Consider the following 15,895-nt stretch of genomic DNA (forward strand, 5'->3'; position numbering starts at 1 on the left):
TTTGGTACTAGGTGGCGAGTAGATTTTTTTTGTGTGGTGAGTAGATTTTTTGGTGATTTGTCGACCACTGCTCATGGGTATACACTGATAAGTAGAGATTGGCAATTTCTTTTTACGGATTTGGATCCACCGGTTCTTTTGATCATGGATCAGCCTCAAAAAGGAGAGATACTGAGAGACTTTTAGTTTAGTTGTGACTCCAGTAGTATCCCCTCAAACCTCCCTCCAAATAAATTAGGGGACATGCCTGTACTGAAAAAGAAACGCACCTGGGAGATATGCGAATGGCTATGCAAAGTATATTGAATTGACTTAAATACCAGATTCCTAAAACGATTTCCATTCCAACTATATAGAGTTGATAAGCCTAAGGCCACAATTATAGTGCTTGGGGCCAGCGCGCGTAACGGCCACGTGATGCGGCTGTCACATCTAAAACAAATAATTTTGTTGTCTCTGGATACAGCTGCTCCGTCGTGCTTCCATGCGTTCGCACCCACTATGCGCAGCGTCATTGGACACCATTTATTTTATCCGGTGGTGCGGGTGGTCGCGAGCAACGATGCCGGCTCTATAATCTCGGCCTAAGACATTAAACTAATGTCTCGAATGGTGTACTGGTGTCAGACACAACATGACTAGAACTCACTATCATTGCTTTCTGGGTAAAGTGTAGAGGTTTAAGCACTCAATGAGAAGTAGAGCTGAAAACTAAGTATGCTGTGACAGGGATGTTGGCCATCAGCTGGTTAAGCTCACACTGCTGGAGCTGTTGCCTTGAATAACAGAGGTTGTGTGGGTTTCTGCAGACAGACAAATGGCCCATCGGATTAACATCGGGGGTCCCTGGAAGTCCCATTCAAACTGAATGGGACTGCCAGGGACCCCTGCTGTGTTAATCGGATGGGCCATTTGTCTCTGCAGAAATGTCACTGAAATGTTGCAGCATGTACACAGCATGTACCCAGCATGTACCTGGATCTTATTGGTGATAGCCCCAGATTTTCCAAGGCAAGTTTAAGGCAAGTTTTAGAATACTCGTCGGTGCACCTGTATGTCTGCAGGGGTCTGTGACTCCTGTACTAGAAGCTTGTGGGGAGCGCAGAATTTCACCATGTAAAGGGAATGAAATAAATAATAGTGTAATACGTCCTAAACACCTGTAACAATGTATATGGGGATCGAGATTAAGAACTCACATTCTCCCAGTCTAATAACAGCATTGGAAGACAATATGAAGACTCTGTAGTTTGCAGGGGGGTCTTGCTTATGATACTCTCCCTGGTATCAGTGGAACAAACCATTAGCACCATGTGCATAGACACGTAACAATCAAAGCGCAGCAGCAGTATACACCATCTACCCCACTCCCGGGATCGCGTTGCGTCACTTCCGGTCCGGCCCGTCGCGTCACTTCCGGTTTCGCGACCGATCTTGAAATGGATCCACACAGGTTCTGGGGCATGGGGGGCACACTCTGGGTTGCTGCTAGTTCACTCTACGCGTTTCGCTGGCGTGCCAGCTTCGTCAGGAGTCCGATCAGACTTTATTAGTTATATACTGTATTAATTATTAATCTCTTTGCAGCCATTTGCGGCCATGGCCAGCTAGTCATTGGATGCCCAAAAGTTTATCAAGGTTTATTTAGGTATGACTTAAATAGCTATGCTTATTGCGTGAGTAAAGTTTGGGTTAACGTTACGTTATTTGCTTTAGTAAATACTGTGTTACCATTAACATGATGTTAATGTAGTTTAACTTAGGTTAATGTCACATTGCTTAGACTAACGGCTCTTAGAAAATCTGGGCCTTAAATTGTAAGATCTCCTTGGCAGGGATTTCCTATTATCTGATTTTATGCTAGTTGCAGTCATTATTACCCTGTTATTTTTAAATAATACACACAATAGTATGTAACATAACACATGTTTTGTGGACATCTTTTTAGAAAGGAAAGCTATACAGGAATATACCAAATAAGTAAACATGGGAAGGATGTTTATCCAGGGAGTAATCTGATTGCCAATTATTGAAGCCAGAAATTAATTTATTTTTCCCCTTATGAGTTATCATTGGATGATATTTCACTGGGGTTTATTGTTTGCCTTCCTCTGGATCAATATACTCTAAGTATGGATATAGGATAAAGTATCTGTTGTCTAAATTTAGCATAGGTTGAACATAGGGATGTATGTCTTTTTTCAACCTCATCTACTGTGTAATATGGGTTATCTGATTAGCCATTGTGTTTAATAGCGCTCTTGTTAAATAACATGGCAGCATTAATGCAATGCATCGTGTTAATAGGTTCAATAACAGCTGTTACATCTGTACATTGTTGGCGGTACATAAAAAAAATAGACACACAGAAGGGAAAATGAAGCCTGATATATCTGCATCTAGAAATACATGTGTAATGCATCTGTTTGTAAGGTTATGGGTATAACTATGGTTATCGATGGCAATATTTGTTAGAAAATTATTAATATTAATAAAATAGCATATCTTGTATGTACAGTATGAACGTCCATTGTGTTCCATAACTTCTGCACCACCCTACAATATGTATTATCTTTGTCCAGCATAATTGAATAATACTAGCATGGTTAAACATTCTTCACTGGTTCTCAAGTATGAATGCTCCATTACTTGCTGATACAAGTGTTTCATTAGTGTAGCTAGCAATGTTTTATTTATTGAAAGAGAAGAACCCTAAGGAAACCTATACATGCACCTTTTTCTATTTTTTATTTTTTTATTTTAGTCTCGGCAAGCAAATGAAATATACAATTTAATCTTGTGATATAAAGACATCTCCTTTTAATACTCAGAATATTTACTTAATCATTTTAACACCATGCCCTCCTGTTGCTATTTTTTTTTCTCTCATGCTTTTAGATTTTCTACTGGCAGGTATATCTTGTTTTGCAGCCTGCCAGGTTAGCTTTGTTTCTTATCTCAGTTCTCTTTTATGTCTTCTTATAATATAATTATCAGGACGGCACACTACATTCCAAATTTGTATTGACCAAGGGAAATTACTTCCTTTTCCGCCTATATTTTGACTGCCCAGTAAGCCACATCGCAATACAGTACTCGTTTCATGGGGATAATGTATTACAGTTTACCTTTTTGCTATAATGGTACAAAAAACACACCAGATTTATCAAATGTAAATATCCTATTGAATAAACCTATCACTATCCATGTATCAATTTTGCATCAAGGAGTCTTAAATACTTCAATTGCTACTCCCCCACATGATAATAACAGGCATTCAGTCTTCGAATTACTATTATACTTAGTATTCAAATAAACTTTTCTGCAGTTTTGATCATTGTTTTTTTTCAAAGAATGTTTGCAAACTGAACTGGGACATATTGCCATAGCTCCAGGGTGACGCCAGGAGGCCTGTTACATACTGCAAATGCATTGAAAAATGCTTAATTACTGCAAGACCATATTTATTCATCTAAGCTTAGGTAACAGGTTTTCCCCCACCGGGAAGGAAACTCACTGCTACCCAATGTTCTTGTGCTGCTCACCTGCTAGGCTTACAGGATACTGAGTGTCTGCCGGTGTTAATTGGGGACAAACTGGACAGGCTTTAGGGATCTTCAAAGCTCTTCACTCGGTGTTGCAGCGCCTCCATTCCCACAGGGCCTATAGGGATAGGTGCAGTCCCCTGTAGAAAACACTCACCCGCTCCCTAAAGAAACTGCAGCCTCAGGCAGGAGTATAAACAGTAACTTGTCTTTATTCTTTATTGTACACAGCAGTATAACAACACATACTGTACACTCTCTTGTCCCTGGAATCAACCCCCAAAGGTCTATTCTTAGCTCCCATGCTCCCTGGTGGAGTATGGTGTAGTTGTCCCACTCCCCAGAAGGAGGGGAAGGAAGGTGAACCAGAGCCCTGGCTCCACACTTCCAACACCTAGTAAATTTAACTCTGCAGACCCTTGTTACCCAGGGGAGGGTCTTAGGTCTGAGCCTCTGATAGGACTGTACACAGGCCATAGGCCAACCCCCCTGTCACTCAAGGGAGATGTTTTCTGCAGTGGAACCCATATTAACCCTAACACTGCCTGCACTATTACCAGGGCGTATGTGTTAAGCAGGGCAGATTAGTAGCCAAGGGGATACATGGCTACACTTATATTTATCAAAAATAAGGCTACATAAGTGATTAGTAATCCACCATTAGAATCCACCATAAATGGAAGATCAAACTCAGAAACTAGAGGCAAGAATTGCAAAAACGGCTTCATTGTTTTACCATGAAAGTCAGCAAAATCCAGGTCTGAAGCTTTCTGCCGGTTAGCTGCGATATCATGGAATAACCTTCCTACAGATATTTGTCACATGATTTCATTATCTCCTTTGAAAGGGACAGTCCCACCTAGCAACATCTACTGAAATTGTACTAAATTGAAATCCCTCCGAAATATAAAACCTTCTCTGCCATTTTAATGATTGTTTCATAATATAAGATGCTTTTCACAGTAATATGTCTCCAGAACTGAAGGCTATTAAGTAACTGGGATGAAAAAAGGAAAATGAATGCAACATGCTCTCAAAAGTCATTCTTTTTTACTGTCTATATGGGACTTCCCCTTTAAATGACCTATGTAATTAAAGCTTGTGTTAAAGTTACCGGTCCAGATCGCTTTCAGAATATTTCTTATTATCTATTTTTTTCCCCATAATTTTTCTTTATTTATAACTAATAAAATAAAATTAAATAATAAAATAAAATCAAAAGTCAAAGCAAAGTAGCTTATCCTAATGCACCAGATAAATATTTGTTTTATCTAATGTTGATTCAAGCAGAGCAAAAGCAGAGCAAAAGCAGAGCAAAAGCAGAGCAAAGCCGTTTTTTACAATGCTGTTTTTTTTATTCACTTAAAATCCATCCATTTAATACCAAATGGTCTGTTTTAAGAACTCCACATTTAATTCACCATTTATCAGCATTTGTGCGTGTGCAATTAATTATTTTCTTTTCTACCAGGGAATAGATTATTTAGCATTGGTTACATTATTTATGGTGTTTATGTATTTACTTAATACAGTTTTTTCTTTGACTGTGTGAGTGTATATTTATTAGAATACAGTTAATTTTGCAGAAGACATTGAATATAAAATTAAGTTATAGATGTTGTTACAAGGCTAACTAGTGGAACAGGTTAAACCCAGTCGTTGTGGATAAAAATTAACATAAAACAATACCAGCTTCATCACGTTCAGTGTGATATTAACCCAATCAGTAAGGCTACAGCCCCACTGCCTGCCCGAGTCCCCCGGTCTGCAGTGAGCTGCAGGGGGAAAGACAGGGGGGGGGGGGCGTGACGGGTGAGTGACGGGGGCACGGCCGTGACATCACCCGGCAGGTTCGCCCTCATTGGCTGAACTTCCGGGGGGCATGGCCTAGCGCTCCGTCGCGAATCCTGATCTCAATTCTCTTGAGAGCAGGAGTTTCTGTCAGCGCAGCACGGCGGCCCCCCCTCGCAGCGGCCCGGCCCCGTTGTGGGGGGAGCCTTAGTGTTAGTACGAGGGGACAGAGACAGAGATGGAGACAGACCTATTCTGTTTAGTAGTGCACACATTCACCTCCAAATAGAGGAAAGATACCTGTGAACACAACTGAGATACTTGGGAAATAAGGTAATTTAATAAGGTAATTTAATGGTTTGGATCAAACAGCCTTGTGAACATTTCCTCAAACATTTAAAAGAGGAAAATGTACTAAATTTTTTTGCTCAGCCCTTTTGGATCTCTATCCACAAGCTGTCTTGAAATTGATTGTCATTGCATTGGTAAAGCTTTGTAAATGAAATAGAAATTGTATTGGCAAGGAAAGTTAGTATCAGAGAAGGTTGCTAGTAGATCAATTGCCAAGTTATTGAACTGTCAGGCTCACATGCCATTCATATTAAGGCTGCTCATGAATATTAAAAAATTTTGTATGATATTACAGATTAGAAAATGTTTCTACAAATTGAGCTGGAGCATAATTTATATCTATCATAGTCCTATGAATTATCCATAGATTAGGATCGTAATGATGACTGCACATTATAGTATTTCCCATATACTTTTTAATAAGGCATGCAAGGATTGAATTCACTATGACATTGTCCGTATTCTGCCAGAGGCTCAATGTAATAGAAAACAAGTAGGAGGCTTTGAGCTGTAGCTAGCTACAGTAGTTCTGTTATACCAAGTTGATAGAAGGTAGAAGCGGCTAAGTCTCTACTACAGTATATGGCATAGTTTTTGTATAACCTGAAAGTTATTATCTATGCAGTCTACTTCTATACTAGCAAAATGAAATAATTAGAAAATTTATTAAAATTGAAGTCACTTATGTACACAGAGTGGTTTAAGATTTATGGACGAATGAACTTCAGACGGCAAGAAACTTATGAGTGAACCGTTTGATACCATTAAACTAATAGTCACATGAACTTTAACCAAGGCCCTATAAGTTTTACGGATACGTTTTATCATACTTTCAGTCTTCCAATGGGGTTTGCCATGCTTTAGAGCAGGCCTGCACAACTCTAGTCCTCGAGGGCCGCAAACAGGCCAGGTTTTCAAGATATCCCTAAATCAGCACAGCTGGCTCAATTAGTGGCTCAGTCAATTAGACCCACTAATTGAGCCAGCTGTGCTAAAGTTGGGATATCCTGAAAACCTGGCCTGTTTGCGGCCCTCGAGGACTGGAGTTGTGCAGGCCTGCTTTAGAGCATATAGTTTGTGTCTATGAGAAGATTGGAACCAGCAAAGCTCAAGACGAGAAGTTATGGTGAAACCACCGTAAAAGAATGCACAGGAATGATACAATGTATGTTAGTAGATTTCAACAATCAGGTGGATGGAATTCCTTTCAGGTTAGAACCCTAAATGTAAGCAGACTACAACGTATCTGTGTAGTATGAAACAAAAACTTACACGTGGTTGCAGTGTTATTCTTCAAAAAAAAATCAGAAACCATGTTATTAACATGACATTGAAATGATAATCAGCCTCAGTTACTGTTGATGATTGGAACTAGCCATGTTTAAGATTGATAGCTATAAGGAACATGTCAATCCTACGTGGGCCAAATGGAGCCCCTCTACAATGCTCAATTTCTCTGACCTTATTTCTGAGGTAGATGTCAATTATTTATTTCTACTTTCCTATGGTGATGTTTTAAACATTTCACCCTACTTGTTATTCCTGCTGGCATTGGAACTGTCCTTTGATATTATTCTTTAGTACATCAAATGGGAACATTTTAGTATTTTTTGATTGCCCTGATAGTTTCATGCAAGTTTTAATGTATTCAGTTCAAAGATCTTAAGAAAGTCTAGCTCATTACTGGATAGGCAATAAAAAAAACAGAAATGATTCAGGCAGAGTATATTGAGCTATATTTCCCAACAGAAAAAGAGAATACCAATTCATTACATTTGGCCATAGCTGTATAGGGATTTTCATGGAAATTAGGAAAGAGTACAGTAGTCTGGATGTCAAAGTACCAGGTGAGGGTTAATAGAGATGAGGTTTATGAATCATGCCTTCTATGCAGGGTAGATTTGTAGATTTGATCTGTTCAAGCAAAGTTCAAACTATTTTAATAAAGGAAACCAACAAATCGTTGAATAATATTGCTTTATTGATAGTAATTCAGCATATTTTCCTAGAAATGTATTAGATATAAAGTTAATTTTGGAAATATGGTACCTTCATAAATTCATGATACCTAACAAAATGATAAAAAATAAAAATCTGAAAAGATGACCAACTAAGAATTGTTTAATTGCTGCCAAACATTTTTGAACTACAATGTTTAATACACTTGTTCTTAAACGTCTGTGTGGAGTTTAAGTAGTACAATTGTTTGTATTTTTAATGTAGCTATATATGCTAAAAACAATGGCTTGATTCAAGATACTCGATTAATGACACATGGCAACATATAATTCACTTCCTGGCCCACATTTTATTGAAGATGTATGATGTAACAGCTGACACCATTTCACACCTTTGTTATTTATTCATCCAGAGGCCTTGGCTTCTACTTATTCATGCTAATCCTCTCCCACTTGAAGATTCTCTACAGCAGAGGCTCCCAACTCCAGTCCTTATGGACCACAAACAGTGCAGGTTTGAAGCATAACCCACTTGAGCACAGGTGGTTCAGTCAAAATGATTGGGCCAATTGTGCTAATGAGAGGATAGCCTTAAAACCTGCATTAAAACCTGCACTGTCAGTGGTCCCTGAGGACTGGAGTTGAGAACCTCTGCTCTACAGGGTTTTCAAAGAGGTGGCAAACATCATTTTAGTCATCATGAGGTTTACACAGAGATCCATCTTGATACTTACATCTGCCAGTTTGTAATTGTTTTGCATCTACAGTACCTTACAAACTGGTTGATCCAGAGATGAGGTTTCACGAATAAATTATTCTTGATCCATACGATTCAGTTATCGATTGCTAAAATGTGTTACCAAGTGGTGCCACTGTGGCATTTGCAAGTACCATGGCATTGTACGGAGCTGCAAAATTATTTGTAAACGGCTATAATAGCAATGACTAGATCATCTACACTGGCCTGAGTGAATAGGCTGCTATAGGGCATTGTTATAATTGCTAGGTTTCCAGCTAGGTTGTTTGCTGGCTATGTTGTTTTATTTTAAGTGACATTTGGTTAAAGCTATTGGTGATGTTACAATCTTCTTTACACTACCATGTGTGAAAAAAAGGGTTCTTTATCTTGCTCTACATTTCCATAAAGCATAAAAAGCATATTTATTTTAGACCGTTTTTTTTATTTTTTGTAACTCCTTGAAATGCTCTGCTTTATGGCTGTGATAAAGTATAATTAATTTGACCATTCTGGTTTGCAGTTCAATTAAACAAAATTTAGATAGCTGAGCATGTCTTGATATAATAACAATTTTAGATTAGATTGTGTAAACATTAATTAGATCTTTTCAAGGTAATTAGAATGTCTATAATTGTGTAAAATACAGTTGGCTATCTGCAAGATACCAATTTGTTTTTTGTTTTGATGAGCTACTAACCAAAAACAATCATTTTATTGATGTTCAACTGAGACAATTACTTTTAGATTCTTTATTGTACCATTCCTTATTTCTCCTTCCTTGGAGTAAAAAATCTTAATGATATGTTGGACTTTTGCAATTAGAGCATTGGTTCCCATTTAGGAAATAATGTGGTCTTTGCAATTCTGAAGCAAATAAAACTGCATAAGATGTACAGTATGAAATAAAAGAAAACATTGAAAGTACTAATCCAGTCCATTTGTGCCCCACATTTGTATTAGTCTTACTTTGATATACAGGCCTGTATTAAATATGCTGTGAAAGCACTTATCCATGTCAAGACGTTTTAATGAACCACGTTTAGTAAAATATGCTAATTTAAACCAAATTCAATATATTTAAATAAGATATTTTCCAGGTATCAAGGAAGGTGCCAGTCAATAAATTTCACTTTTTTGCATATAGGAGGAGTGCCTTTTCCTTTCTTCCTTTTTCTGTATCTTTTTGGACAGGATGCACCCTCCCGTTACCTTTATTTTTTATTTTGTTTTGTGCTTGCCCTGTTTCTGAATATATATACAGGCATACCCTGCTTTAAGGACACTCACTTTAAGTACACTCGCGAGTAAGGACATATCGCCCAATAGGCAAACGGCAGCTCCTGTCAGCACGCATGCGCCTGTCAGCACGTCCTGAACGTCCTGAACGTCCTGAACAGCAATAACGGCTCCCTACCTGTACCGAAGCTGTGCGCAAGTGGGGAGACAATAGAGCCTGTTACAAATGGGTTATTTGCATCAGTTATGCATGTATATGACGATTGCAGTACAGTACATGCATCGATACATGCTCCAGTCCCATTGCGTACGTTAATGCGGGGTATGTATATATATATATATATATATATATATATATATATATATATATGTGGCCAGGTCTCCCTCTGGTAGAGGAGGGCTGTGGGGACACTCATGAGGCAATCGCAGGTGCCGGGAGAGGGCAGTGAGGTGTGCTGGGGTGCGGCCGTCGGCAAGGTGATAAAGTCACCGGAGGCTTCCGCCAGCTCGCTTTGCAGGGCGCCGCCATCTTGTATGTGACCACGCATGCGCAGTGCTTTTGTGCATACTTAATAGAGCCAGAACAGCGGTGTCCATCTTGGTTATTGCTCCGCAGGGGAACTACAAGCCCCAGCAGCCCCTGGGGATGCATCTCACATGGTGCGAACCAGCCCATAGGGCCGTAGCATCCCCTGCTCAACAGAAAGGATACATTTGGTGTGTCTGAGACCACACCAGTCGGAGCTGGGACAAGGAGAGGGTAGCGTGTGTGTGCAGGGTGTCTGTGACCCCTGCACTAAGCCAGAGACCCCCTTAGGCCCCAGCTAGGCCCCAACTTCCCTAAGCTTGTTGCTGCTGCAGGGACCATCCCAGTAGATAGGAACACTGCTCAGTAGTACAAGTGTTAGGAACACAGCCAGGATGCGGCGGCAAACTAGCAATCCAGTGGTGTGGGACCATATCACCCCATAGTGAGACTCTCTTCATGGTGGGACCCTCCAGCTGGACACCACCCCACGCAGAGGAGGACTCATCGCTGACTATGATGGTGTGGGACCGGACGACCCCTTTATCTTCAGTCGGCCCTACCAGGTGCTGGAGTACCCAGCAGGTATCACACCTACAAGTGCACCAACTTTAACACAGACTGTGGGCAGCGCTGTCACACACATTGGGTGGGTTGACTCTTGTGGACACCAGGATGGTTGGGTGCCCAGGGACACCTCAGAACTTTGGGGGGATATCCCATCCGAGTGTGGACATTGTGTTGGAGGACACTGTGGGGTTACGGCCATGTGTGGCCTATTTGGTGTGGGTGTTATATTTTTGTTCCTTTTTCATATGCATGCAGTGAACTGTTATCTTTATCATTGTGTGTGTTATTGCATTGGGTCCTGTGACGGGGTTATCCAATATAGTAGGATCCCGCTCAGGTGGAGGAGCTGTCACCAGATGGATCAGGCACACCTCAGGCTCCCAGCAGCGGAGGTCCGGGCCTTCTGTGAGCCACAAGAATGTACCACACACACAGTAGCCGCCATATCTCCCATAGGGTGGGGGAAACTGCACTACATACACACACACACACATTTGTGTATATATATACATTTACAATGTTAACTAGTGTGTGTGAATCTACCTAAAAGAGGCTACTTTGCCAGGTTATACATGGGGTATTGTATATGACTTACGTCATAAATATAGTATAGACAAAAGGAATAGACAGTACTCACACAAAGTAGATAAATATACACAAAGCGGGGTGCCACGGACTAGAGAGGGCCCAATCCCTCTCAACACAATAAAGTACTGAAGAAAATCCAGCACACCCTAATAATAGATACAAAGTCACTGGTATATAACCAATTTGAAAATGTAATCAGTGCACAAATAAGTCAAATAACTGACAACGGCACACTAGGAGAACAGATAACATATAGGTAGGGCCATGCATGGGATGTACAGGAGGATAAGGGATAAAGGAAAAGTAGGATGGGACAACGAAGGGAAGGTGAGGTGAATGGTGGAAGGGGAACAAAGAAAACAAAAAAAGTGGGTCACAATGGGGGAGTATAGAGGGGCAACGTTTCGGGACTTGTCCCTTCGTCAGGCCTGTTCCCCTCAGTCCCAAGGGGACAAGAGGGTACTTCCCTAGCCCCAGAACCCACAACAACAGAACTGACCCTAGGTAAAAACAATAGAAGACCCTCCACAAATTCTAAGTAATATTCTAATTAAATACACATACAATATCCCTAAACTAATTGGCAAAATAAATCCACAGTTTAACTTTTGTATAGATATATTCAGGGACAAACTACATGCAAACAGCTACAATGTATTAGTGAACTAGCAACAACACTTTTGTATAGATATATTCAAGGACAAACTACATGCAAACAGCTACAATGTATTAGTGAACTAGCAACCACTGAGAACACCAGAGAACAGCAAAGAGAGGAGGCAAATCAGGAGTAATGCAAACCAGACAGTCCTTAGTTAATAGGACACATGAACCACGAGCCTGCTCCTCACTCTAGAGTTTGTCCCTGAATATATCTATACAAAAGTTAAACTGTGGATTTATTTTGCCAATTAGTTTAGGGATATTGTATGTGTATTTAATTAGAATTTTTTTGTTTTCTTTGTTCCCCTTCCACCATTCACCTCACCTTCCCTTCGTTGTCCCATCCTACTTTTCCTTTATCCCTTATCCTTTATCCCTTATCCCTTAATCACTCGCAATCCAGTCGAGTGCCATCTTTTTCCAACAATGGCCATTTCTTCTCGCGATATGTCTGGTCCACTGCCATTTTCATTTCTTCACCCTTGTGATGATGGCACAGACTTTTTTTTTTGGTTTACAACCCATTCATTCTCTTTCCTATCTTTCATAACAAAACATGTCTAAGGCTGCGTCCATAGACACTGCAGCCATGCGGAGGCACACGGAGGCTGAGGGAAAGCGGGTGCTTTCCCTGGCCTTGGTACGCGCGCTGTCCGGGGGCATGTCTATGGGCGGGCCAGTGACGTTAGGAGCTGGTTTGCCCTCATTGGGCGAACCGCTCACGTGACTGCCCTATCGCGCGAGAAATCAGTTTTGATTGATTTCACGTGCATCGCGCGCCCCCTCCCACGCGCACGTGCCCGCACGCTGTATAGACACGATCACTGCCTTTAGGCAGTCTGATTGCTCAGCGGTCTGCCCCTGTATGGACGCAGCCATAGAGAGGGCGAGGGAGATGGAGAGAGGGAGAGAGAATGACCCAAATATATGGAAATTCCATCACCTGCTGTCCGTGCTACAGTAGGGCCTGTAAGGCAGTGAGAAGTTCATACAAAACTCAGTACCCATACCTAACTGTTTGTATAGTTTGGACTAGCCATATATTTTATTTGTGTATAACTTCACATAGGTTTGTAAAGTGTTTCCTTTGCCTTACTCTGCTGGATCTGCACAGTTTGTGTGGTATACTTGCAGTGAAATTATACATTTTTTTAAAATAACAATAAATTCCCTAATAGAAATAGAGATGTGTGAAACTTTTGCATTTAGTGAAATTTGGGAATCTCAGACTTTTGTAAAGAACATTTACAAATATTTACCTGAACATTGGCAACTCCTTATACCCCAGAAAAATTGCTGCCCTGTTAAAATGTATTTGACGTAGATTGTGGTCTCTTGTTCGCATTTTGCGTAAGCCGGCGAAAATGTTCTATCTAAAGTGTCTTTCTGAAAATCGCTTAACCGAACTCCGGCAAGAATAGAAGAGGTTTAGCACAGATTCAACATTTTGCGCCAATCATTCCAGTGTGGATGTAGCTCACTAGGGTATATAAGGACAGTCCTGTGGCGTGTAGGGTAGCTCCCTGAAACATTATGCAGTCTAAGCAGGGTCTCTGCTATTAGTTGTCTGTATTTGTTTTTTTGTATATACTTTATGTATTATTTTTGATAATCATGTTTTATATAATATATTATCTATATTTATACTTTGGGAGTGTGCATTGTTTTTTGTCAACCTTTGTGGGAAGTTGGAGTTGTGTGATTTTCTGCAAAAGCCAGAGCAAAGAAGTATTTTGCAAAAACTGCTCAGAATTGCAAAGATTTAAAAAAAAAAAAAAAAAAAACCCCAACAAAATATTTTGTGAACTGAGCTGCAAGAAATTTGCACATGTCTAGTTCAAATGTTAATATTGAGTGTGTCATGGAGATATAGATGGGGGGGGGTGGGGTGGGGGTGCGGGGGGAGGGATAGCACTCTCGCTTCAGCTTAAGTTAGTGTAGACGCGTTGCAATAGGGATGTGTGATAGATAACATAAAGAAGAAAAGATTCCCTTTAGAATGCACAGGCTGTCTTCGTTTAGTGAGTGAAGATTACAATCCTTAGATCACTGATTGGCCATAGACTTTACTTTTGCAGTCTGATATACTTTATATATTATTAAGAATTAAATTGATTTTAATCTTCACTCACTAAATGAAGACAGCCTGAGTGCATTCTAAAGGGAATCTTTTCTTCTTTATGTTATCGTGTTTCAATGAGAGTATTGTAGGAAGGAGATCTGAATGCAACGATCACCATTTGCAACGACTGCACATGTTACTGCACATGTTACTGCACATGTTACAAGGGAAAGTTGATACGTTGTTGTAATTACGTTTTTATTTATGGTACTGTAAATGCCAAAAAAAGGATATTTTTGTAAATGGTGTACAAAAAATGCACAGTTTACACCACTTATGTTTTTTAAAATCACGATTTCATACATACCTCAATATAAACCCAACGTTTTCTTCTGTATCTCGTCCTATGTATATAACACATTTATCAAAATATGTTAATTAAGTGTATGCTAAAGTAATAAAAGTATTTTAGATTAAATGCTGTTTCCAGTGACAACGATTAGTACAGTATGCAGCAAGAACCCAATTATTTGATTACGCATTGTCTTTGTTTTCTAAATAAATGCTGCTGTGTGTGTTTTTTAGCTTCTCTATCTAGCAATATGTTACACATTGGGTGTATCTATTTTAAATAATATTCTCTGCCTTGTCAAGAACAACTGTCCGCTATGACATTGTGTTTTTTTTTTTTTTTGCCTTTTGCCTTTTGCCTTTTGCCACCAAGAGTATACGGTATTTTTATGCAAATTTCAGCAAGTATATATGCCTCAGGGGACAGCCCTAGAGGGAAATTCAGGCACAGTTTGATTTACGAAACATTTGCAGTAGTGAGTAGCTTTTATTGCTGCAGTGTTACTTTTAGTTCGCCATGCTAACAGCTTTAACTTCAAAATTAAACCCTTTAAGTGGAACAATATTTATTGTGCCATTACAAGGAAACCTCTTGGTGAAAGAAGGCATCTATTGAGGTCAAACTTCAGAGGGAAGTGATGCCAACAGATGGACGGGGTCACATAAATATGTATGAATATGCTTACTGTGACCCGTCGAAGTCATTACAAAACACATAGGAGGGTATAAATCCCTATTTTTCAAAAGGATAAAAAGCCTCAGGCAATTTCGTTCAGCGACTAAATTGTTCCTAAGAGTATGAATTGAGTTAATCCATGTTTTCCAAAATTATCACATGAAAGCAAACTGATAAGCAGATAAAGGGAACAGGAAATATTTAACCAAAAACACGTCTTTTTCCTTTTTTTTCTCTTCCCCCCCCTTGCCCAGTGTGATGGTTGTTTGCCGCTCTTCAACAACAAGCCTTTTCGCCGAGGTGACCAAGTTAATGCATATAACTGTAGATCATGCGAGTGTAATGACCATTCAATCAGCTGCCATTACAATGTTACTCTGGACCCATATCCCTATGACCATAACCAAGGAGGTGGCGGAGTATGTGATAACTGTTTACACAACACTACAGGTAACACACTATACAGTATTTACAAAAATGCACCTGAATTTAGTGCCACAGACCATCTTGTAAGAGAAATCATGCAACCCATGGACTTTATTTATTTTGTCAGAAGATTTTAATGAAATGTTATTCAATGTTTAATCTAAAATACACATTCTTAAAGCAAGGTGATTTCCTTTTTTATATATTATTTTAAACGTGCAATTGTGTAGTAAGTACAGTGGTGCTCAAACAATCAAATGTATCTCTGTAATTTTATTTTTTAATGTTATTTTAAACGTGGTCTACTTTTTAAGATATATTATGTTAAAGAATTGATTTACATTGTACAGTACCTATGACATTCCCTAAATGCCACAAGGTCAAGCAAGCAGTGACCCATATGTTTTTGGTCC

The 15,895-nt window shown here is 39.7% G+C and overlaps 1 protein-coding gene across 6 annotated transcripts in view; it reads left to right on the forward strand.

Moving 5' to 3' along the window:
• Positions 1-15,895, forward strand: part of USH2A (usherin) — a 942,943-nt gene that overhangs the window by 122,126 nt on the left and 804,922 nt on the right. For all 6 annotated transcript variants that reach the window (XM_075595608.1, XM_075595610.1, XM_075595609.1 and 3 more), the window contains one exon: positions 15,311-15,506. In XM_075595608.1, coding sequence (XP_075451723.1) covers positions 15,311-15,506 — 196 coding nt within the window. The remainder of the gene's footprint in view (positions 1-15,310; positions 15,507-15,895) is intronic.

This window comes from Ascaphus truei, chromosome 4 (assembly GCF_040206685.1).
Source record: "Ascaphus truei isolate aAscTru1 chromosome 4, aAscTru1.hap1, whole genome shotgun sequence".
NCBI classification, from domain to species: Eukaryota; Metazoa; Chordata; class Amphibia; order Anura; family Ascaphidae; genus Ascaphus; species Ascaphus truei.